The 23,175-nt window shown below is 42.0% G+C and overlaps 1 protein-coding gene across 1 annotated transcript in view; it reads left to right on the plus strand.

Annotated features, from left to right (window-relative positions):
- Positions 1 to 9,970: 9,970 nt before the first annotated feature.
- Positions 9,971 to 23,175, plus strand: part of LOC308320236 (transforming acidic coiled-coil-containing protein 3-like) — a gene marked incomplete at both ends in the record, with an annotated part of 19,013 nt that continues 5,808 nt past the window's right edge. Inside the window, 15 exons of the mRNA XM_080770554.1 lie at positions 9,971 to 10,089; positions 11,525 to 11,687; positions 12,088 to 12,203; positions 12,286 to 12,332; positions 12,437 to 14,030; positions 14,248 to 14,311; positions 14,769 to 14,937; positions 15,148 to 15,206; positions 15,310 to 15,440; positions 15,556 to 15,628; positions 16,054 to 16,203; positions 16,578 to 16,826; positions 17,729 to 17,835; positions 17,928 to 18,048; positions 18,177 to 18,227. Of these exons, the coding sequence (XP_080626680.1) occupies positions 9,971 to 10,089; positions 11,525 to 11,687; positions 12,088 to 12,203; positions 12,286 to 12,332; positions 12,437 to 14,030; positions 14,248 to 14,311; positions 14,769 to 14,937; positions 15,148 to 15,206; positions 15,310 to 15,440; positions 15,556 to 15,628; positions 16,054 to 16,203; positions 16,578 to 16,826; positions 17,729 to 17,835; positions 17,928 to 18,048; positions 18,177 to 18,227 (3,213 nt within the window). The remainder of the gene's footprint in view (positions 10,090 to 11,524; positions 11,688 to 12,087; positions 12,204 to 12,285; positions 12,333 to 12,436; positions 14,031 to 14,247; positions 14,312 to 14,768; positions 14,938 to 15,147; positions 15,207 to 15,309; positions 15,441 to 15,555; positions 15,629 to 16,053; positions 16,204 to 16,577; positions 16,827 to 17,728; positions 17,836 to 17,927; positions 18,049 to 18,176; positions 18,228 to 23,175) is intronic.

Below are 23,175 nucleotides of genomic sequence, written 5' to 3' on the forward strand. Positions count from 1 at the left end.
AGACTGTATATAGACGCCGCTAGACTGTATATAGACGCCGCTAGACTGTATATAGACGCCGCTAGACTGTATATAGACGCCGCTAGACTGTATATAGACGCCGCTAGACTGTATATAGACGCCGCTAGACTGTATATAGACGCCGCTAGACTGTATATAGACGCCGCTAGACTCTATATAGACGGTGCTAGACTGTATATAGACGCCGCTAGACTGTATATAGACGCCGCTAGACATATAAGGAATCAACAGGAAGTTAACATTTTTATAATAATATATTGTCTGAGTTATATCAATATAACATTTTTATATATGATATATAACATTACGAGGTTTAGTGATGTTGTCCGAATCAACTTTGTTTGTGTTTGTTTACATACTAAAAGTATGAATACTTTCATACTATGTCATATAATCCTAGGCTTTTGACTTTGTTCCATGTGTTCCCAAAACTTATGTTTGGGCCTTGAATATTGTCCATTTGTTCTTCCTGGAGTCTCAAGCGATGTGTCAGTTTCTCCCTGAGACATATATCCTCTATATCAACTCTAACTTTTACTCAAGTGATATGGTATTGCTAAGTTTAACTTCCACCTCTGTCAAACACTTTCTCTCCACTGCACATCTGGAGTGCTCGTTTAAAGGGGCATGCAACCCTATAGGCTGATTTTTGTATTATTATATATTTTAGTTCAGGTTAAAGACAACATCAGATTAAAAATATGTACAGTAAGAAATGCATCTGTGGCTAATCAAATAAGACCCATTGGTGTGCCAATGTGCAATCACAGACAGTAGTCAACAGTATTATAAATGCACATTGACGCACCTATACAATACATCTAACACACCCATTATTCATTTTGATTATCTGCAGCTGTGTCGCTCACGTCACAGCGTAGGCTACTACTATAAGGTCAGCCTTAGTGTTTGAGTTGGAAAAGAAACTACTAAATCAGCCTAGGGCTTCTCCCAACTTTAACTCTGAACGTGCACATGTGTGCCGGTATACCAAATGGTCCATTTGGTTTTTATAAACTCTCAGTTAAAGCTGAGTAATGTATAAATCTACAATGAGGCTTCTATTGTGTGGACCCATACATGAAAACTCTGGATTTAGCTGCTAAATAACCCAGTAAAGCAGAGAAGACCTACAGTAAAAGTAATCCCAGATTATATAGATTTGTAAAGTCAATGCTGTTGACTTTACAAATGCTAATGAAAAAGACAACAATTATTGCAACAATGCATGCATTGTCATATTTGTATGTATTATTGTTTGTTTGTTTTAATTCACTTTTTCTTTTGTCCATGGACTAAAGTCAATTTGACGAGGACCAGGACACATATGATGACATAGATACCTTGGAGAGGAATGGTATGTGACATCTTAGCTCTTCTGCTTCTTAAAATTCAACCTGCTTAACTCTTATTTTGATTGGTTTTGATCTGTTGTTGTTTTACTTACATGATAGTATTGAAATTTCAGAACAGAGATTAAAAAAATATATATACTAATTGGACCCACTTAGATTAGATACTAATGCTTAATTTACTTTGTAGCACATGTCAAGTACCAACACTAGCGGATCTACAAATGTAAAAAGATTCTCTGAAAAGTATTGTCTACAATACACTACAGTATGTTAAGCATGTAATCCGTGATCTAACTACCAACAGACCAAACAACCAACATTTAGTATTATTATAGAAGAGTCGCTGTCAGTGTTTTCAGTGTCTGGCTATATTACATCCATGTATTCTTTGAAGACAAATTCAAAAGATCATTTTAACACACATACTTTCTTTGTGCTGAGCTAAACTGCGAGGACAGTGAAATCATTTAGGAAAAAGGCTCCCAAGTCAATTGTTTAATGCTCCAAAACGTTTTAAAACACTGTTTGCCCTGTCTGAATAAAGTTTGCAGCAATAAAAAGGTGAATTGCAAGCCTTTTTCCTGAATCCTTTCAATAAATGCACTACCATGTCCCAATGAAGAGCATCATTTCAATATAGTTTCTGTTTTATGTTTTTTCATCCACAGATTCCTGGACGGACTGCAGTTCACAGCATCTGACTGGAGTAAGGACACAATATTAATTATAACGCCAGATTTTAAAACATAGGATGTAGATTTTGCAGGTGCAATAGAGCAGCAGATTGGTGTCAATTGCCAGCAAACCATGCAATGCATTATTGTGCATTTTAATGTTGTAGATCTGTGTAACTAAAATAAATGCACCAGCTAGGTTTATCTCGGACTATTTCCTGTTGAACATGCACTAGCCTGCTCATGGCCCACGTAAAGGACAATTACAGTACCCTGAATCATGAAGACAAGATGTGTATAGTGTTTAGAAGAACTGTGTGTTTGTGTACGTGAACGTGGGAGAAGGATGACTAATTCTAACGAACAGAATAACAAATAAAATATGGTATGTGTTGTTATTTACAGTTTATATCCGCTTTGCTAAAAAGCTTTTCAGAAGTGTGTTCGTTCAGGTAAAGAAAACTAGACGGACGTGTTTGAAGTATATTAAAGTGATTACGGTAACTTCACAATTTTGATCTGTTCATGGACGTTTTCTCTTTCAGGGGAGTGACGACAGTGAGGTGTATGAAATCATTGACGAGTAAGTGTAATACAGATGCAAATAATAATAACAAATATAAATGCAATCAATTAAATTACAGATAAAGAAATGGAACTTTTATCTCTTGCACTCTCGCCCACACAAAATGTGCAGGTGCCAGTAATGTGAACCTATAGGAATGGCACAGGGAGGAGATCCCAAACACTTTTTTGATCAGCAGTATCATATTATCTTCAAGGGCTTTAATTTGTCAATGTTATGACAGATGAAGGCTATTTTATTTTAATTGTATTTTTTGAGTCCCAGGGCTATTCAAAGAACTTCCCCAGACACCCGCACCGGGCCCCAACGACACCCTTTAGCTAAGTGGTTCTCAAAGTGGGGTCCAGGGACCCCCATGGCCAAATACTAATTAATTTGGGGGGTTCTTGACATGAAAACATTTGAGAACATTTGAGAACCCCTGCGAAACTGTATCTCCAAAATAGGTTTCCTATATGATTCTCTGACAAAGAACCACTTTTAGTGATATTTAGCACATTCTTTGTGATATGTTTCTCTTTCTTTCGCATTCTGAAAGAAGCCAACTGGAACTGAAGAAGGGATTCTCTGAGAAGAAGACAGAGGTGAAGACACATGGACAGCAGGAGGACAAGAGACAACAAAAGGAGAGACTGAAAGGGGAGCGTGAGTTGAGGAAGAAATTCCAGGTAGGATGTGGAAATGCCCACCTGCATGTCCATCTGTCCATGAAAAGTAAGAGAGCTGTGTGACATAATAATAATAATAATAATAATAATAACTTTATTTGTATAGCACTTTTTAAAAACAAGTTTGTCGTGTGGTTTTGGGAGGACTCCTCCCTGAGTGGCTCCCAGTCCGCAGCAAAAGGACGAACAGTTTAAACTTTAAACACATACAGTACCTATTATATTAGCCCTATTATATTATTATTATTACTAGAGCGGTGCCCATTGGGCACTTGGAACGATGCAAGTTGGAAATGAATGCCCCACCCAGTTATTATGTCTGTGTCCCTTTTATGCCCATATGGAGTTCTTTGTCAGGCAGGCCCAAATATGGAGTCTATGCAGATGTCAGAACAAAGACTGTGATGTCAGAACAGGCCAGTTCCATATATGGAGATATATATAGACGGACTCTGCACCAGGCACTTGCACTCCCTGTGGTGGTGTGGAACGCGTATTATATGTCGAATTTGAAGTCGGTGGGGCAAACGGTTCTCGAGTTACGTGGATTACAGACGTACGTACGCACAGAGACTTAGTGCATTTATTTATACATAGATATCTCCAAGCTCTCAAAATGCCGCGATGGATTGTGAGACTGTATATTGGCTATTTAAAAATATATAAATACTTTATGTTTAAAGCATATTCACTTTGGGGGTCCATGACATGCAAATGGTGGAGAACCACTGCTGCAGGATATCATCAATGTATTGTATACTCTGAGTGTACTCTGTGGACTCAAAGTCAAAAGGGTTCATTTGTAAACCCTCAGAGTTGAGTTGACAGTGCTTGTCTTTCCTGCTGCAGATCAAAGGGGAAGTGGAGGTTCTCTACGTGGCTCAGGTGCGACAGGACTGGCATGGTGGCAAACTGGACCTGAACGTGCACCAGGGAGACAGAGTGGAGATCCTCCGGGTGAAGGACAATCCGGGCGGCCGGTGGCTCGCTCGCACCCCCAATGGAGACTGTGAGTTGTTTGGGTTTGGGCCGGCCCTCGGCCCACCTCAAACCCAAAAGAAAACATTTGTCATGCTGTATTTCAAAATGTACTTTTTTCATTGCTCCGATGCGCACCAAACAAAACACTGTTCAGGGGTATGGCTTGAGGATAGGCACAACAGCGGCCACATTGGACAGTCCAGCTTGCTCCCAAAAATGCACACATAGGCCTGGGCCGCGGCTGAGCGGTCCAAGCACCTAGGCTGGTAATGCAGCCTGACGGCGTGTCGCGGGTTCGAGTCCCGAGCCTGTCGGCCTTTGCCCCATCTCTCTCCCCCTTTCCTGTCTAATTATTACTGTACCCTATCAATAAAGGCAAAAAACGCCCCAAAAAAGCACACATACTGCTGTTACACAAGCAACAGCAGTATTACAGCAGTCTTTAACACTCAAATGGCTATATAACCTATAACTTGATGATCATTGACCATCCCTCTGATCAGTGCAATATGGAACAATAGCGGTCTGAAGATCTAGTTTTTCAAGAACTTTCAGTGTTGCAAAATTTGCTGAGCTACAGGCTCAGAATGTCTCACAAATGCAAGTCGCTGTGAGCTTATAGATCGGCTAACATCATTGTTCATTGTACCGAAAAGTAAATGCTCACGGATGTTTATTAGTCTTGTCCTCTTGCAGACGGTTATATCAGCAACACCTGCGTGGATGTGGACTATGACGAGGTGAAACGTAAAGTTCTTCGAGCCAAAGGGTTGGATGCATATCCGCTACCACCACCTCCACCCGACCCCTGCCCGCCGGCTCTGCATCACCCCCGCCTACCGCCTTCACACGACCCCCGCCTACTGGCTTCACATCACCCCCGCCTACCACCCCCACAACATGACCCCCACCTACCACCCCCACATGACCTGCGCCTACCGCCCCCACAACATGACCTCCGCCTACCACCCCCACATCACCCCCGCCTACCACCCCCACAACATGACCTCCGCCTACCGCCCCCTCCACCCGACCCCCCTCTGACTGACGACATCTACTACGATGTGGACTCGGGTGACCACATGGACAGGTGAGGGTCGTAGGCCATGTGTATTTTCGTGCCTATTATTCGATCAATCAAGCTTTTTTGTATATATTTGTTTGGCTGGAAATGGGGAGAGAGAGAGAGAGTCACGGGAGTGACACGCAGGAAAGGTCATCGGGATCGGGACTTGCACCCACGGCATAATTACATTCACACACACGTTATATAACACTGATGGCTGGAGGAAACCATGCAAGGCACCAACCTGCACATTGGGAGAAATTAGGGGTTCAGAGTCTTGCTCAAGGACACTTCGACACTTAACTTTGGGGGAGCCTGGGATCTTGTACGTACAAGATAAAATATATTCAGGGGCTCCGTAGATATGGTATATAAATAGCTATTAATTATGTACAGTATTACCTCGATTCTGTATTCTGTCTAAGTTGAGTTCTTTATTGTTTTTCTGCTTTGCCGTTTCAGCAGCAGCTGGGCACAGGAAAACGGTGAGTGCTGACTGTGTCAGAATGGTTCATATTCGTGATGTTTATGATAGGTGAAGACTGAGTGAATAAGACTATAGTGGTTATCTGTGTCTCTGATTTTTTCAGATTTTATGGGTCCATCAGTGCCAGTGGATTTCCCCGCGCCTCCTCATGAAATCAGGTATCTGTCCAAGTGAAGTTGAGCAGCTCAATTCAATTCAATTCAATTCAATTCAATTCAATTCAATTCAATTCAATTCAATTCAATTCAATTCAATTCAATTCAATTCAATTCAATTCAATTCAATTCAATTCACTGTCTTAAAGGTGTTTGCACACTGGTGCGTTCTGATTCTGATCAGGGTCCATTTGATTAGTTTTACGCAGCTTTCTAGTGGGGCCCAGTGGGGTGTTGGTGACAGGCTGACAGCTAGTGATAGCCTACTGCTTTCGGATCTGCAAAACGCACCAGTGTGCAACCACCTTAAGGACTGTGAGTAGAGCAGAGGCCCACTGTTCTCATTTAGCTCTCATTTGCAATTTGGAACCTATTTTAATGAATATATTGTTATTTTAACCAATCTGTATGTTAGACTGTTAATACAATATGACTTGCACATCTGCAGTGGTTGGAGGTTGTCTCCCTAGTCTCTATTACAACTAAAATAACGGATCGGTTCTTTTCGGCAAGCAACACTGTACTACAATATGGAGTTGACTCCATACTACAAAGTATAAATTAAGCTTGTGTTGTTGCCAATTTGTTACAGGATAGATCCTAAAGTGGAAATGGAGCTGAGAAAAAGGTTTAAGGTAAATATCTCTTGTTACTTAAAGCTGCTATAAGCAATAATATGTCAAAGTTTGAATTTCAGACTGCCGTCTGAATACAAAAGAATGTGGTCACAGAGACTACATTTTTTGGGAGCGTTCTACCCATTGCTGGCTGTCTGAATACCAACAAAAAAAATGTAAAATTAAAATGTTGACCTTATTGCTTATAGCAGCTTTAATTTATTTACACTACGACAATGGTCATTGGGAACGCATGCCCCTCAGGTTATGCAATACTCTTTGAGCTCGTTGAGCATGTAAAGTAAATGTCACGTTGACAGGTGCGCTGATGTTCCAATCCGCACCAAACTTGGCACAAACACAGTTCAGGCACCGAAACAACTAAATTGCACACATATGTGGCACTATAACAGTGTTACGGCAGTGTTAAACACTTGTAATTTGCAATCACACACATTGCTCTGATCTTAGTGGCCTGAAAATCTAGGATATAAAATGCACTTCTCGATTATTCGATGAATCAAAACGTGATCGATAGACTAATTGCTAAGAATATAATTGATGGTTTCAGCCCTGTACTGGTCTAAACCTGAATGTTCTCTTTCCCAGTATGAGGGACCCCTGACGGTTCTGCACACCATGATGGTGGACCCCAACGGCATCATCAGGAAGCCGGGGGGGAAGGATTTGGCAGTAGCACAGGGAGAGATCCTGGACGTCATCCAACTGACCAATGACACGAAAGCCCTGTGTCGGAACCAGTACAGACGATGTAGGTTCACACACCACTTCCTGTCTGAATAGTCATTTGATGTCACTGTTTCCCAGCGACAGCGTAGAGTCTGAGGACCACAAGGGGTCCAAATAAACACCATGAGTCTGTAACTCTCTTACAGCAAAAAACTAAATGAAATGGGGGGTCCAAGGTCTAATGCATGCGTATCAAAATTGGGGCTTTATGTGCTCCTGGTCATATTATTGTACACTCATTTTGTATGTCTGTGGCAGAAATAGAATATTGACAAAAACATTCCACCACAAGCCAGCATGGTGATGATCCCTGGTCCCATCAGTTAACAGCTGTTTATTACATTCACTTTCATGGCCTGAACTGCAGCAGCCAGTAATTCACGCCCAGTAGCCAGGTTCGTAGCACCCTCTTGTGGCAGAGGCCAGGGATCACTTGGTTTTGAATTTCTGCCCTACAAACCAGACCAGACAGTAATAGCTAGGTCTACAAGGGAGAATGTTGAATAAAATGTTCACATAATACTGAAAGTATCGTTCATCCAGAAGATAATGTTTCACTCGTCATTTTATATATTTTATGGATGCATAGCTTTGTTGAAAATTAAACCATTGTGTGATGGAGTAGAAGTTTATCAATAGAACAATTTAGGCAACATACTGGTACGTACTATCAAAAATAATCTGTACATTGAAACTACGGAAACTATGGGATATCAGGTTAATCATGAACCCAGAATCTGTCTAAATCTAAATGGCATTTTAACCTTAAGTCTTCACATGGCCAGGCTAGGTCGATCAAGTCATTGTTATTTGAAGTCTTCATCTTGTCTTCCTGCATACAGATGGATATGTCTCCAGGGCTCTGCTTCTCCAAATGTAAGTCTCCTCTGCCCGTTGTATAACTAATATTTGACTAAAAAGATGCCCTGCATTTGGTGTCGCTGTGCAGTAGCCTACAAAAAAAGAAAAAGTGCTTTTGTTGTCCATTCAAGAGTTTCAATGTTTTTTTTACAGGGAAGGGGACGATATTTATGATGATGTGGACACTTTTAACGGTATGTTCTCCCAGGCTCATCAGTATGCGACCACAACATTTTTGTGATACTAATATTAATGTGGTAAATACACTATACATTATGCATGGTAACAGTAAATGGTTATATGGTTTCATAAATGTTTACACATTAACATTTTTGGAGATAAGAGCAGAGAGAGGGAGAGCTTTTGTTTAGTTATTTCGGTCCGTTGAATAAACTATCATTTTTGGGGGGGGTGTGTTTTTTTCATATTGATCCATGCAATTTTCGCCATAGTGTTATAAAATAAAATGCATGATAGCACTCATAAAGCTACCACTGGTGCAATGCTATCACATATTTTCTAACTCTAGACATGTATACCTTCACAAAAATCACTATGAGCATTATTCAGCCAGGTGGTACAGACCAACCCCCCTGGCTCACGGTCTATAAGTAAGTACTGTACAGTACAGTACAGTACAGTACAGTACAGTACAGTACATGCAGCATTGCAGCCACAGGTAACGCTTCTGAGTTAAAACTATCAGGTGTGTCTAACCTCAGACACACCTGAGGAATGAGGTACTGGAATGGCATAGACATATTAGTCTTTGTGCAAGTCCACATGAAGTATACAATTAAATCAACATCAAAAGATAAGATGTGCACCCACAGGTAAAATCCACATGGTAAATTGTAAAAGACACAAACAGAGTAAAGATTGAGCAAAATTGACCCGTAGGAGTCCATTTGTTTCCACAATCTCTTTTCTGATTTTTGATTTTTTTTATGCATTATAATGCATAATACACTGCAGGGGGTCCGGTTTGGGAATCCATGCACTAGATTAGGACATGGTGTCTGTCCCTCCATTGGGGTACAAATGAAGCTTTTGTTTCTCATCTGTTTTGATTTGATCTCTTTGCAGATGCTGACATGAAGATCTATGACAATGACAACCTACACTGATAGAAACATCCATCACTGTTTCGCACGGCTTCTCAAAGTGGCATATTTTGAGAATTGTATGTCAATTTACAATAATGCACTATTTGCTGTTGAGATTTAAACACATAAAATATTTTTTTGTTATTTGATTGTGTCATGATTTTATATTGAAAGCACCTTGCTCTTCCATAGAAAAGGTGAACAATATTGATTGACCATGTTACTGATTTTGTTAAAAAGATCATTTTCTTATGAGTAGCCAACACCTCGAGAGTTACTTTAAACCAATGGAAACAGTTATTACTCTGTTGTTTTAATGGAAATTACTACAGCTGTGATTAAATTATGACAATTTAATACCAGACTAGTCCTAATGTTAACCAGAGATCAGTAATTCTCACACTTTCAAGATTTTCAAAAATAGCAAAAACTATAGCTTGCCCTAAATGACAAAATTAAGGAGCTAAATGCTGCCAACACCTAGCCTGATTATCAGACTGTATAGCTTTCTTGAGAGTGGGCGGGATCTTTGGGCTGGATCCAGGCTAGCCAACACCATAGTCGCCAGGAATATGAGGAGGAGGCCACCACAGCCCAGCCCAGGCCAGGGCGTGTCAAACATGATATATCTATAGATTTAAAGATGACATGGAAGAAGACACTGCTGGCGTGGAAGAAGCTCTGGACGTTCCAGGTGAGGCGGCCGCCAACGCAGACAGTGCTTGATGCGGAGATGATGGATGTCAAAAGGCTCATGGAGAGGCACGCAACGCCACCAAATCAAGCCTGATTGAATGGCAGGTTGTTCCCTGGCCACGCACAGGTGTGGGAGGCTATATAAGTGGCATAGCTGCACTCATTTCCTCAAGCCCAGATCACCAAACCACTGCTGCGGTCTCCCAAACCTAAACCGCCACCTTTAGTTTCTACCACCTTCTGCAACCCTCCAACCTGTGTGAGTCCAAGAACCAACGTCAGTTTGGATCATTTAGCCACTGTTTGTTCTCCCCTGTACAGTGCAGGGGTTAATGAGCACACATTAATGTATGTAAGGGACAATGTATCACAATGTATTATGGACTGCACATGTTTGAGCTGTAGCTCGACCACTTTTAACTGTTTGTTCTGACCTGAAATCCTAAGCAGTGCATTTAAGTTATATGTTTATTGATTATTTCATATATATGTTTATCCTGCTTAAATATAGTTTCTTACATTTAATCCTGAGTAAATCTATATGATATTCTGATTTATGATTATTATGAATATGATTTATTTATTATTGCCAATCTTGAATATGAATTGAATGCTATTTATTTCGTTTATTGGATATGTATATAATTCCAAATATTGTATATTTGTTTACTTTGTCTCAGTAAAGATACCACAAAGGATCTCTGTCTCCGCCTCCGCCCCGTATGGCACTGTCTAGTGAGCTAATCTAGTGAGCTAATTTAAGACTTGCGGTGGACGATCTCTTCAAAATAAGAGTACCCTCTAGAGCGTTGGAAAAAAGTTTAATTTGCACATTAGAACTACAAATTAAGCATTTAAATGATGCTATTAAATGATTTAAATGATGCTATAAGACACACATTATGTTCCATGATCAGCAGTTTACTAGTAAATCAAATCAGGGAATCCAGAGTAGCATGTAATCCACCCTCTAATCCACCAGGGTAACATTATAGAGAAAATGTAATGGAAAAACATAACTTTAATAATAATATCTTTAGCCTTGAACAAGGAAGATTTTTTTTTCTTTTTTACTAATTTATCTATTCTGACGTCTGTCGGATACTGAACACCACCCCACTGGACACTCTTACCACAAACGTCAAAATATAAAGTGAGCCAGTTGTGTTCTGAAATATCCTGTTATTATAAAGATTAAGAAGTTGTAATCCCGACTCGCCACCATGTTACAATGTGTATCAGCACTGCTGTGCTGTTGCAGCAGACGATGAGCTGCAGATGAAAGTGGATATTATACAAGAGGGAGACCAGAAATTCTGTGGAATTCAGCCATTGCATGATGCTCACTAGCTCTGGTCCATAGCCTAATTAATCATAGAAGCATTAGGCTATGGACCAGAGCTAGATGCTCACATGGTCTCCACTCCAGTTTATTGTCAGGTGGAGGATTTTGTCAGAAGTTCAATGCACCCACTTAGCTCTCCATCTCCCTTTAAAACAGGATGGCATCCGTTCTGAATGATGAGAACCAAAGTCCCTGTCCTGAAGCGAAGCACATCGATTCAGTCCTGGACATCTTTGCTTTGGATCAGCCGACTGGGAGACCCTCCATTCTGCGACAGTCTGAGAACCTGCCCAGCAAGACTGTAGCAAAGGGAGTAAAGGTACAGAATTGAGTTGCCTATTTTTTTATGTACTGTTTTTTAACCTATCTTACTTAAATTATGGTCAGGATGTGTACCCTTAAGCAGTGACTGTATTATTTTATTTATTTTTATTATGTTTACTCAAGTAGTGTTTAAGATTGTAATGAGAGTAATGTGCTCCCCTTTTCTTTTTTTTTTTTTGAGTCACTATTATTATAATATGGTCAAACTTTAGTAATACATTTTATTATAATGCACTTTACATGCTTGCAAATCTCAAAGTGCTAAAATGTATAGAGAGATTTCACACTGATTAGAAAGATGATTGCTGGGACATTTTAGTTTGAATTTAAAGTTCCAGTTAACCAGCTATACTACACTGATTATTATTTATATGTCAATCCAGGTTTGTTTTCAGACTCCAAGAAGAGACCCTTTCACCAAAAGAATTGTATCTCCTTCAAAGACTGGCAAGAGAACAATCCTGGATGAGTGCACAAAAGCAATGGAGTCCTTACAGTTGCATAACTCAAGGTAAATCTTCAGTTTCTTATGAGTAATATTGTGCTGACAAAACTATTACGATGGCTAATCTGTTCTCTTTTGTATCTTATAGTACTTTGCCTCAGGATGTCACTGCACCAGTTGACAGGCCCAAAATTGGTAAAACATCCAGATATGAATATCGTAGCATTTGCACCTCTTATTTAGCTTTCCGAACTGCTTAGCTAATGAAGTGTTATCCCTTGTTCAATTTGTCCACACAGAGTTATCACCTAATCTTGATGACATGCCCATACAAAGCAAGGGTGGCTACAACTTTGATTTGGACAACTTGGATGCCATAAATCCATTTCAGGCGTCTATTAAAGTCCCTAACTCTCCAACCAGGCCTGCTCTCGAAGACGTTCCTGCAGGCACAAAAGTACCTCAATGTGGAATGCCAGAGAATGTGTCACAGGAGATTTCTCAAACCGAAACGGTACTGGATGATACACTTCCTATCACCCCCTCTATGGAAAATTCACTTGCTAATATGTCTACAGACATACACTCCACGGATAGCAGTGTGGTCATAATGTCGAAAGGAACGGCTGACAAGGAACAACATTCATCGTCCAACATAACCGATGAGGAAGCGGCTATGTCTTCCACTGTCATTCCAGAAGAAGCTACAGCCAATTATTCTGTAGAAGATGCCCCTCTGCCAACCAAAGGCTCTTACAATTTTGATTTTGACAAGGAACAACTTTCATCGTCTAACATAACCGATGAGGAAACGCCTGCGGCTATGTCTTCCACTGTGATTCCAGAAGAAGCTACAGCCAATTATTCTGTAGAAGATGATCCTCTGCCAACCAAAGGCTCTTACAATTTTGATTTTGACAAGGAACAACATTCATCGTCCAACAGAACCGATGAGGAAACGCCTGCTGCTATGTCTTCCACTGTCATTCCAGAAGAAGCTACAGCTAATTCTGTTGAAGATGCTCCTCTGCCAACCAAAGGCTCGTACAATTTTGATTTTGACAAGGAACAACATTCATCGTCCAACATAACCGATGAGGAAACGCCTGCTGCTATGTCTTCTACTGTCATTCCAGAAGAAGCTACAGCCAATTATTCTGTAGAAGATGCTCCTCTGCCAACCAAAGGCTCTTACAATTTTGATTTTGACAACTTGGATTCGGTCAATCCTTTCATGACGGGAGGCTCAAAAATGCAGAATTCTCCTCAGGTTGGGAAAAAAGTGTCATGCAGTGACCCGCCGGATATGGAAAGCGTAAACACGGTAGACGTACCTGCCACGGTGGTATCCGACACGCCTAAACTAACGGAGGATGACTTCATGTCCCAACCCACTGGTGCTCCTCTTAAGGTCCTGGAAAGCATAAATAGTGTAGATGTACCAGAGAAGCCGGTAGCCACTGCAGTATCTGACACCCTTAAACCAACGAAGGATGAATCTGTGTCTCAAACAACTGATGCTCTGCTTAACGAAGGCCCAGTGAAACTTGAGTTCAATTTTGACGATGGTATTGATGTCAAACGGAAGCCACCCAAAAGGTTTAGTAAAAAGCCGCCTGGTTTGAAATCGACGGAGAGAAAGCCTGCACCTGAAAAAAAGAAGGAACCCACCCCACCAACAAAATCTCCAGTCAAGCCTGTGGCCGATGACGTTGATATTGCTCCTATTCCAAAGTCTTCTTACTCCTTTCAACTTGACGATGACCCAAACTTCAATCCCTTTGGCACAAATGCAAAAATGAACAATTCACTAACATCTGGGGAGAAGTCCAGTCCCGTGGGAATTCTGGGCAAGGCACCAAATCCAGTTAAAGAGATTCCCACTCCTGTGTGGTATGTAAAAAATAACTTTAAGGCCTAAACTGCACCAATGATATGCAACTATTTGCATGAAACTATTATCCCCAATGGCAGTTCCAAAGAGTTGCATTAGTGCGGTTTAGGCCTAAAAGGCAATCTAATTGCTCTGACCAATGCAAATTTTGAAGCACAAAATGCTATGTGTTAAAAGTATTCCAGCTTACGTGTGTGTCTTGTCTTTGCTCTCTAGTGCTGGAGATGAGAAAGATGACATCCAAAAGATTGATGGACCCACTCTTGTTGCATTGAAAGAAGTAATTAATGATCTTAACATCTATTTGTTGAATATATATTTTTGTCTCCTTGCACACTTAGTTCTGAACTCCCAAGATTGAGCGGGGTGCATACTTAGTTTAGACTACATTGGCACCGTTTTAAATTTATTTTCTTTTTTTTTAACCCATTCTGACCGGGAACCCGTTTTGGTGTTGGCATCATGTTATGCTTTAGCTATTGAAAAATAGCAGATCTACAAGCTCATAGCGCGCCACCGAGTGGCGCGATACGAGCTTGTAGGTCTGCTATTTTTGAAAAATTCGAAGAACGACTGACATTTTTAGAATCTGATCTGGACAGTCAAAGCATTAGCAGTGGACCCCCTACTATATCTGTACTAAACTTGAGTCTTTGTATTTTGACACATTTGTCCACCACTGTACTTAGTTTGTACACCACTGATTATAAGCCTATCTTTTTTGTTTTTATTTTTAGAATAACATGACGACTGAGAAGATGGAGACTGCTCCTGGCCCTGACTTGGGATTTGAGACTGAGCAACCTGTGTTTATTACACCTGAATTCATTACACTGGGTCACCTTGATCAGAACTCACAGACTGGGCTGCTGGAACCCAGTGAGGAGTTTGTTCCTGGAACCATGTGTAAGTCATATTGTCTCACATTTTAGGACACTTCAACCTACAGACATTTAATGTTTACTTATCTTTTGTATTCTTGAGTGGTACATTTGAGGACTCTTTTATTTGTATATTCAAAAATAACTAAATGAAGTATAAAATTTCTCTTCCATACATTGAATATAAGCTACCTGAATTTGCCCTCTTTAATTTGCTATGTTATCTTTTCTCTAGTCATGGCAAATGACTTTGATGGTCAAATGGACTACCTCGAACAATGTGGGACTGGCAGCGTGAGTGTTGCCCTCATGTTTCTTCTTCTCTTTTTTTTCTCCTTGTACTTTTGTACTTACTAAATTTAAATGTGTTTTTTGTTTGCTAATCTGCTGTTAACAGTTCAAGGAATCTGCATTAAGGAAACAGTCTCTCTACCTTAAGTTTGACCCCCTGATGAAAGAGAGCCCCAAAAAGGCAGTGGGCCCTGGTGCACAGAATCCTATCCCTCGTCTAGCCCCCTTTGTTTCACGGTATGTTGCACCAACCTCACCCGCCAGATGCCCTAGCTTGACTTGTTCTATGCTGAGCATCAAATAGTCTTTACTTTAAAGCCAGTCAATTAATTAAACTGTGCTTTCTTTTCAGTTTGGAAGCTCCACAGATTGCTGATACAAAGGCTGCACAAGATGATTTCAAGCTAGTTGATGTCATAGAATCAGTAAGTCACCTGTCACATTTGCCACTGTAATTGGTCATACTTGAACCATTCCTGCAATATATGCAAGAGCCTTTTTTTCTGGATCATCCATCACTTCTTTCTTCTTAAATTGTACTAAAATTGTCTACCCCATCAGTAAAACACTTTAGACAATGTTTCTGCTAGCCACGAAGGAATGTGAAAGTAAAGAAAGAGGGAAGCGGTTTAACCTTGGGATGGAACAGAACTGGGAAATCACATCAGTTTGTTTTTTTTGTTTTTTTCATTTCAGTTGATTTGCAAAAGCTTTAAAATTCCACCAGCTGCATTACAATTTTAAAACTCTGAAATTCATGGGATTGTAACATTGAATGGAGTTAATTTGTGTTGCATCAAAGCTGTTGAATCAGCCTATCTAAGCTATGTAAACTCTCATTTTTATTTAGACTGTGGATCCATTTGTCCAGGATTCTGAAATGCATGTGTGCAGAGTCGCTCCTCTTCCCCAGCCAACAAATACAGAGGATGCAATTGTTGAAATGTTGAAATACAGTCAGAAAGACATGGATCAAGCCATTGCGTTGGTTCAGACGGTGGTAAGTTAAGAGCTGATTTAATTCTCATTGCCACTGTTTATGTATTACTTTTAGTGTCAAGTTAATGTCTTGAGTATGAAATAATTAGATTAATTAAATTCAGACATACACTGATTCTAACAATAGAGTATATTTATTCAACAGGCAAATGAAAAAGATAAGCAATGGAAAGCAAAATATGACAAGCTTTTTGCAGAATCGGAGGACAAGAAGTGAGCCATTTATTACTGTTATTTGCTACTTTATCAATTTTATTCATGTACAGTTTAAGCAATTTTTCAATTTCTTGCACAGGAGAATCGTTTCTGAACTCGAGAGCTCAAGTGCAAAGATGAGATGTAAGTTATTGAAACCGAATTTGTATTTGATGGCAGGGTTCTGTGAATGTGCACTATCCCCCATCTTTATGGATCATTGTTTGTCTCTGTCAATCTTGCCTCATTCTACCAGCTACACAAGAGAGAGACCGCCAGAAGATGGAAACAAGCCTCAAGGAGGCCTTGAGGGAGGCCTTGCAGGAGAAGGAACAAGTGCAAACCGAGCTGAGTAACTTGGAGAGGTCTTTCTCTGAAGTCTTAAAGAGACTGGACAAATATAAGGAGGTCATTGTAGGTTGCAGAAAGGTGAGTAATAGTCATCACAGCATGACTTGGAGGTCATGCTGAACATATCTAATTTTTAACACTCATCATATTCTGAGAACATGTTGAAGATCTGATGTAACACTTCTTGAACTTGTCATGTGTCAAGAGCTAGCACTTGAAAATCGCTGCCAACCTGTGTTAAAACTTATCGAATTGGGTAGTTTTACATACAGTAGGCTGCCTGGTATGGAGAGAGAGTGAGTTCTTTTCTTCTTCTTTTCTCATGTCCTCCATAGGCTCTGTGCATAACTAGTCCCAGGGTTCGAGATGGAGGCACATCCGTTTTTTGTTTCCTGTACTGGGGTGATTTTCTCAATGGGTAATGTTAATTGTAAATTCTGATCTTTTATTTGATGGGCTCTGCAACAGATTTGAACTGATTGTGTAAACGCCTGCACCTGATATGTGTTTCCCAGTTTAAATCTGCTGCAGACCCAATCAAACAAAGCTATAGTAAAATGATCGGGTACACCCAGTACAGGCTTTAGTTTCGACATACTATTGGCCCGACTGTCATTAGAACGACAACCTACCTCAAACCCTAACCATAACCGCAAGCGGGGAGCAGCGCATGTTCACCAACCTTAATCCGATCGTTGTTTCCCCATGTCTGTCCAATGGTCAGATAAGCATGCACAACCCAAAATGATCCAGAACAGGAAATTAGTATGCCATCTTCGAGAACCCCAGGACTACAGTTGTACACATTGCACAGAGACTAGGAATGTGGGTGACGTTTGCCTGGGCTCACCTACCTAAGGCTCACCTATTAAGGCTCAGTCCTTGCATAGCCGGCCCGATTGAAAAGTACAAAAAAGGATTTGCTTTTATAAACTGAAATTTTTGTTATGACACAATTGTTTTATCTGCCTAATTACTAGAATGAAGAAACTCTGAAAGCATGCGCTCAGGATGCCCTGGCCAGGATCAAAAAGGAGGAGCAGCGCTATCAGACACTGAAAGCCCATGCCGAGGAGAAAATTGAGATGTAAGATTTACTAGACTCTACCATTCTGTTTATTGTATGAGCCCTGCCAAGACACTGGTTTTGTAAACTGACTGTGCTTGTGCTGTTTTCAGGGCAAATAAACAGATTTTTGAGGTGCGGTCAAAGTTCAAGGCTGAGATGGCAGGACTTCAAGCCCAGCTGCGCATGGAGCAGCTAAAGGTTCATTCTCTGGAAAAGAGCCTTGACCAGAAAGTAAGTGAACACTGTTAAGCAGAATAAAAATGACATTAGTTGATTATCTACTCTCTAAACTGTTTGTAATAATCTGAAGATATCTACTTATGTTTTCTGCCTTTTTCTCACCATTCTCTGTACCTCAGGGAAAAGAGTGTGAAGAGCTTAGTAAGGTCTGCGACGAACTCATCACAAAAGTGAGGAGCTGAAAACGGGATCATCATATTATTGTCCTGCTGTTTTGTTGATGTTCGTCTCTTATTGCTGTTTAATGTTTTATGTTCTGCTCTTATTGCTGTTCTGTGATTAACTCATCTAAAATGGCCAGAGGAGCTGAAAACGGCACACTTTGTTTTATTGATGTTTATTGTCGCTCTGATTAGATTTCTTGGAATATTTTGTACAAATAAAGTTAATACTGTTCTGATTATATGGTTTAAAATGTCTCTTATTGCTTGTTTGTTGTATCCCATTAATAAAGCTATTAACTATTTTATACTTTGGCTTTTCAAAAATAGCAGATATACAATCTCGTAGATTTTTATCGTAAACATGCCACAAATAAAATAAAAATTAAACTCAAATCTTTGCTTCTGGGTAGACCCTAGATTAGAACTACATATTTTCATGTGGGTCTGTGGCCAAATACTTGGCACGACTGACGAACTCTTTTTCAGAAAACTGAAACACAAATGTCTTGCAAACTATGGCAGTGATACTCAACCTCAGGCCCGCGGGCCACATCAGGCCCGCGGGACCATTATGACTGGCCCACCAATGAAAATCTAAAAAAAAGAAGAAAAGAAAATCTGGAAAATGAAATAAAAATAAATAAATCTGAATGAAGTTATCTTTAATTACATTATTATAAGTAATACTATTAGAGTTGTACGTCCTACGCTGTAGAGACGTACGTCCTACGCTGTAGAGACCTACGTCCTGCGTTACGTCCTACGCTTTAGAGATCCACGTCCTACGCTACGTCCTACGTTTTAGAGATCTACGTCCTACGCTGTAGAGACGTACGTCCTACGCTGTAGAGACCTACGTCCTACGCTTTAGAGACCTACATCCTACGCTGTAGAGACCTACGTCCTACGTTACGTCCTACGCTGTAGAGACCTACGTCCTACGCTTTAGAGACCTACGTCCTACGCTACGTCCTACGTTTTAGAGATCTACGTCCTACGCTGTAGAGACGTACGTCCTACGCTGTAGAGACCTACGTCCTGCGTTACGTCCTACGTTACGTCCTACGCTGTAGAGACCTACGTCCTGCGTTACGTCCTACGCTTTAGAGATCTACGTCCTACGCTGTAGAGACCTACGTCCTACGCTTTAGAGACCTACGTCCTACGCTTTAGAGACCTACGTTACGTCCTACGCTGTAGAGACCTACGTCCTACGCTTTAGAGACCTACGTTACGTCCTACGCTGTAGAGACCTACGTCCTGCGTTACGTCCTACGTTACATCCTACGCTGTAGAGACCTACGTCCTGCGTTACGTCCTACGCTTTAGAGATCTACGTCCTACGCTGTAGAGACCTACGTCCTACGCTTTAGAGACCTACGTTACGTCCTACGCTGTAGAGTCCTACGTCCTACGCTTTAGAGACCTACGTTACGTTCTACGCTTTAGAGACCTACGTCCTGCGTTACGTCCTACGCTTTAGAGATCTACGTCCTACGCTGTAGAGACCTACGTCCTACGCTTTAGAGACCTACGTTACGTCCTACGCTGTAGAGTCCTACGTCCTACGTTACGTCCTACGCTGTAGAGACTTACATCCTACGCTTTAGAGACCTACGCTACGTCCTACGTTTTAGAGACCTACGTCCTGCGTTACGTCCTACGTTACGTCCTACGCTGTAGAGACCTACGTCCTGCGTTACGTCCTACGCTTTAGAGATCTACGTCCTACGCTGTAGAGACCTACGTCCTACGCTTTAGAGACCTACGTTACGTCCTACGCTGTAGAGACCTACGTCCTGCGTTACGTCCTACGTTACGTCCTACGTTCCGTCCTACGCTGTAGAGACCTACGTCCTGCGTTACGTCCTACGCTTTAGAGATGTACGTCCTACGCTGTAGAGACCTACGTCCTATGCTTTAGAGACCTACATCCTAAGCTTTAGAGACCTACGTCCTACGTTACGTCCTATGTTTTAGAAACCTACGTCCTACGCTACGTCCTACGTTTTAGAGACCTACGTCCTACGCTGTATAGACCTACGTCCTACGCTTTAGAGACCTACGTCCTACGCTGTAGAGACCTACGTCCCACGCTACGTCCTACGCTGTATTTCATAGGCGTGATTGGCGTGGTTTGTTTGTGGGTGTGGCTTGATTTTTTGTGGGTGTGGTTTGTTTGTTTGTGGGTGTGGCTTGATTGTTGGTAAGCGTGTTATGATTGTGGGCGTGGTTTGTTTGTGGGTGTGGCTTGATTGTTTGTGGGTGTGGTTTGTTTTTTGTGGGCGTGGCTTGATTGTTTGTGGGTGTGGCTTGATTGTTTGTGGGTGTGGCTTGATTGTTTGTGGGTGTGGCTTGATTGTTTGCGGGTGTGGCTTGATTGTTTGTGGGTGTGGCTTGATTGATTGTGGGTGTGGCTTGATTGTTTGTGGGTGTGGCTTGATTGTTTGTGGGTGTGGCTTGATTGATTGTGGGTGTGGCTTGATTGTTTGTGGGCGTGTTTTGATTGTGGGTGTGGCTTGTTTGTGGGTGTGGCTTGTTTGTTTGTGGGTGTGGCTTGATTGTTTGTTTGTGGGTGTGGCTTGATTGTTTGTGGGTGGGGCTTGATTGTTTGTGGGCGTGTTTTGATTGTGGGTGTGGCTTGTTTGTGGGTGTGGCTTGTTTGTGGGTGTGGCTGTTTGCGGGTGTGGCTTGTTTGTGGGTGTGGCTTGATTGGTTGTGGGTGTGGCTTGATTGTTTGTGGGCGTGGCTTGATTGTTTGTGGGTGTGGCTTGATTGTTTGTGGGTGTGGCTTGATTGTTTGTGGGTGTGGCTTGATTGTTTGCGGGTGTGGCTTGCTTGTTTGTGGGTGTGGCTTGATTGTTTGTGGGTGTAGCTTGTTTGTGGGTGTGGCTTGATTGATTGTGGGTGTGGCTTGTTTGTGGGTGTGGCTTGATTGTTTGTGGGCGTGTTTTGATTGTGGGTGTGGCTTGTTTGTTTGTGGGTGTGGCTTGATTGTTTGTTTGTGGGTGTGGCTTGATTGTTTGTGGGTGGGGCTTGATTGTTTGTGGGCGTGTTTTGATTGTGGGTGTTGCTTGTTTGTGGGTGTGGCTTGTTTGTGGGTGTGGCTGTTTGCGGGTGTGGCTTGTTTGTGGGTGTGGCTTGATTGTTTGTGGGCGTGGCTTGATTGTTTGTGGGTGTGGCTTGATTGTTTGTGGGTGTGGCTTGATTGTTTGTGGGTGTGGCTTGATTGTTTGCGGGTGTGGCTTGCTTGTTTGTGGGTGTGGCTTGATTGTTTGTGGGTGTAGCTTGTTTGTGGGTGTGGCTTGTTTGTGGGTGTGGCTTGATTGTTTGTGGGCGTGGCTTGATTGTTTGTGGGTGTGGCTTGATTGTTTGTGGGTGTGGCTTGATTGTTTGTGGGTGTGGCTTGATTGTTTGCGGGTGTGGCTTGCTTGTTTGTGGGTGTGGCTTGATTGTTTGTGGGTGTGGCTTGATTGTTTGCGGGTGTGGCTTGCTTGTTTGTGGGTGTGGCTTGATTGTTTGTGGGTGTAGCTTGTTTGTGGGTGTGGCTTGTTTGTGGGTGTGGCTTGATTGTTTGCGGTTGTGGCTTGTTTGTGGGTGTGGCTTGATTGTTTGTGGGTGTGGCTTGTTTGTGGGTGTGGCTGTTTGCGGGTGTGGCTTGTTTGTGGGTGTGGCTTGATTGGTTGTGGGTGTGGCTTGATTGTTTGTGGGCGTGGCTTGATTGTTTGTGGGTGTGGCTTGATTGTTTGTGGGTGTGGCTTGATTGTTTGTGGGTGTGGCTTGATTGTTTGCGGGTGTGGCTTGCTTGTTTGTGGGTGTGGCTTGATTGTTTGTGGGTGTAGCTTGTTTGTGGGTGTGGCTTGTTTGTGGGTGTGGCTTGATTGTTTGCGGTTGTGGCTTGTTTGTGGGTGTGGCTTGATTGTTTGTGGGTGTGGCTTGATTGTTTGTGGGTGTGGCTTGATTGATTGTGGGTGTGGCTTGTTTGTGGGTGTGGCTTGATTGTTTGTGGGCGTGTTTTGATTGTGGGTGTGGCTTGTTTGTTTGTGGGTGTGGCTTGATTGTTTGTTTGTGGGTGTGGCTTGATTGGTTGTGGGTGTGGCTTGATTGTTTGTGGGCGTGGCTTGATTGTTTGTGGGTGTGGCTTGATTGTTTGTGGGTGTGGCTTGATTGTTTGTGGGTGTGGCTTGATTGTTTGCGGGTGTGGCTTGCTTGTTTGTGGGTGTGGCTTGATTGTTTGTGGGTGTAGCTTGTTTGTGGGTGTGGCTTGTTTGTGGGTGTGGCTTGCTTGTTTGTGGGTGTGGCTTGATTGTTTGTGGGTGTGGCTTGATTGTTTGCGGGTGTGGCTTGCTTGTTTGTGGGTGTGGCTTGATTGTTTGTGGGTGTAGCTTGTTTGTGGGTGTGGCTTGTTTGTGGGTGTGGCTTGATTGTTTGCGGTTGTGGCTTGTTTGTGGGTGTGGCTTGATTGTTTGTGGGTGTGGCTTGATTGTTTGTGGGTGTGGCTTGATTGATTGTGGGTGGGGCTTGATTGTTTGTGGGCGTGTTTTGATTGTGGGTGTTGCTTGTTTGTGGGTGTGGCTTGTTTGTGGGTGTGGCTGTTTGCGGGTGTGGCTTGTTTGTGGGTGTGGCTTGATTGTTTGTGGGCGTGGCTTGATTGTTTGTGGGTGTGGCTTGATTGTTTGTGGGTGTGGCTTGATTGTTTGCGGGTGTGGCTTGCTTGTTTGTGGGTGTGGCTTGATTGTTTGTGGGTGTAGCTTGTTTGTGGGTGTGGCTTGTTTGTGGGTGTGGCTTGATTGTTTGCGGTTGTGGCTTGTTTGTGGGTGTGGCTTGATTGTTTGTGGGTGTGGCTTGATTGTTTGTGGGTGTGGCTTGATTGATTGTGGGTGTGGCTTGTTTGTGGGTGTGGCTTGATTGTTTGTGGGCGTGTTTTGATTGTGGGTGTGGCTTGTTTGTTTGT

The sequence above is a fragment of the Protomyctophum bolini genome (genome assembly GCF_963924005.1).
Source record: "Protomyctophum bolini genome assembly, chromosome: 8".
Classification (NCBI taxonomy): Eukaryota; Metazoa; Chordata; class Actinopteri; order Myctophiformes; family Myctophidae; genus Protomyctophum; species Protomyctophum bolini.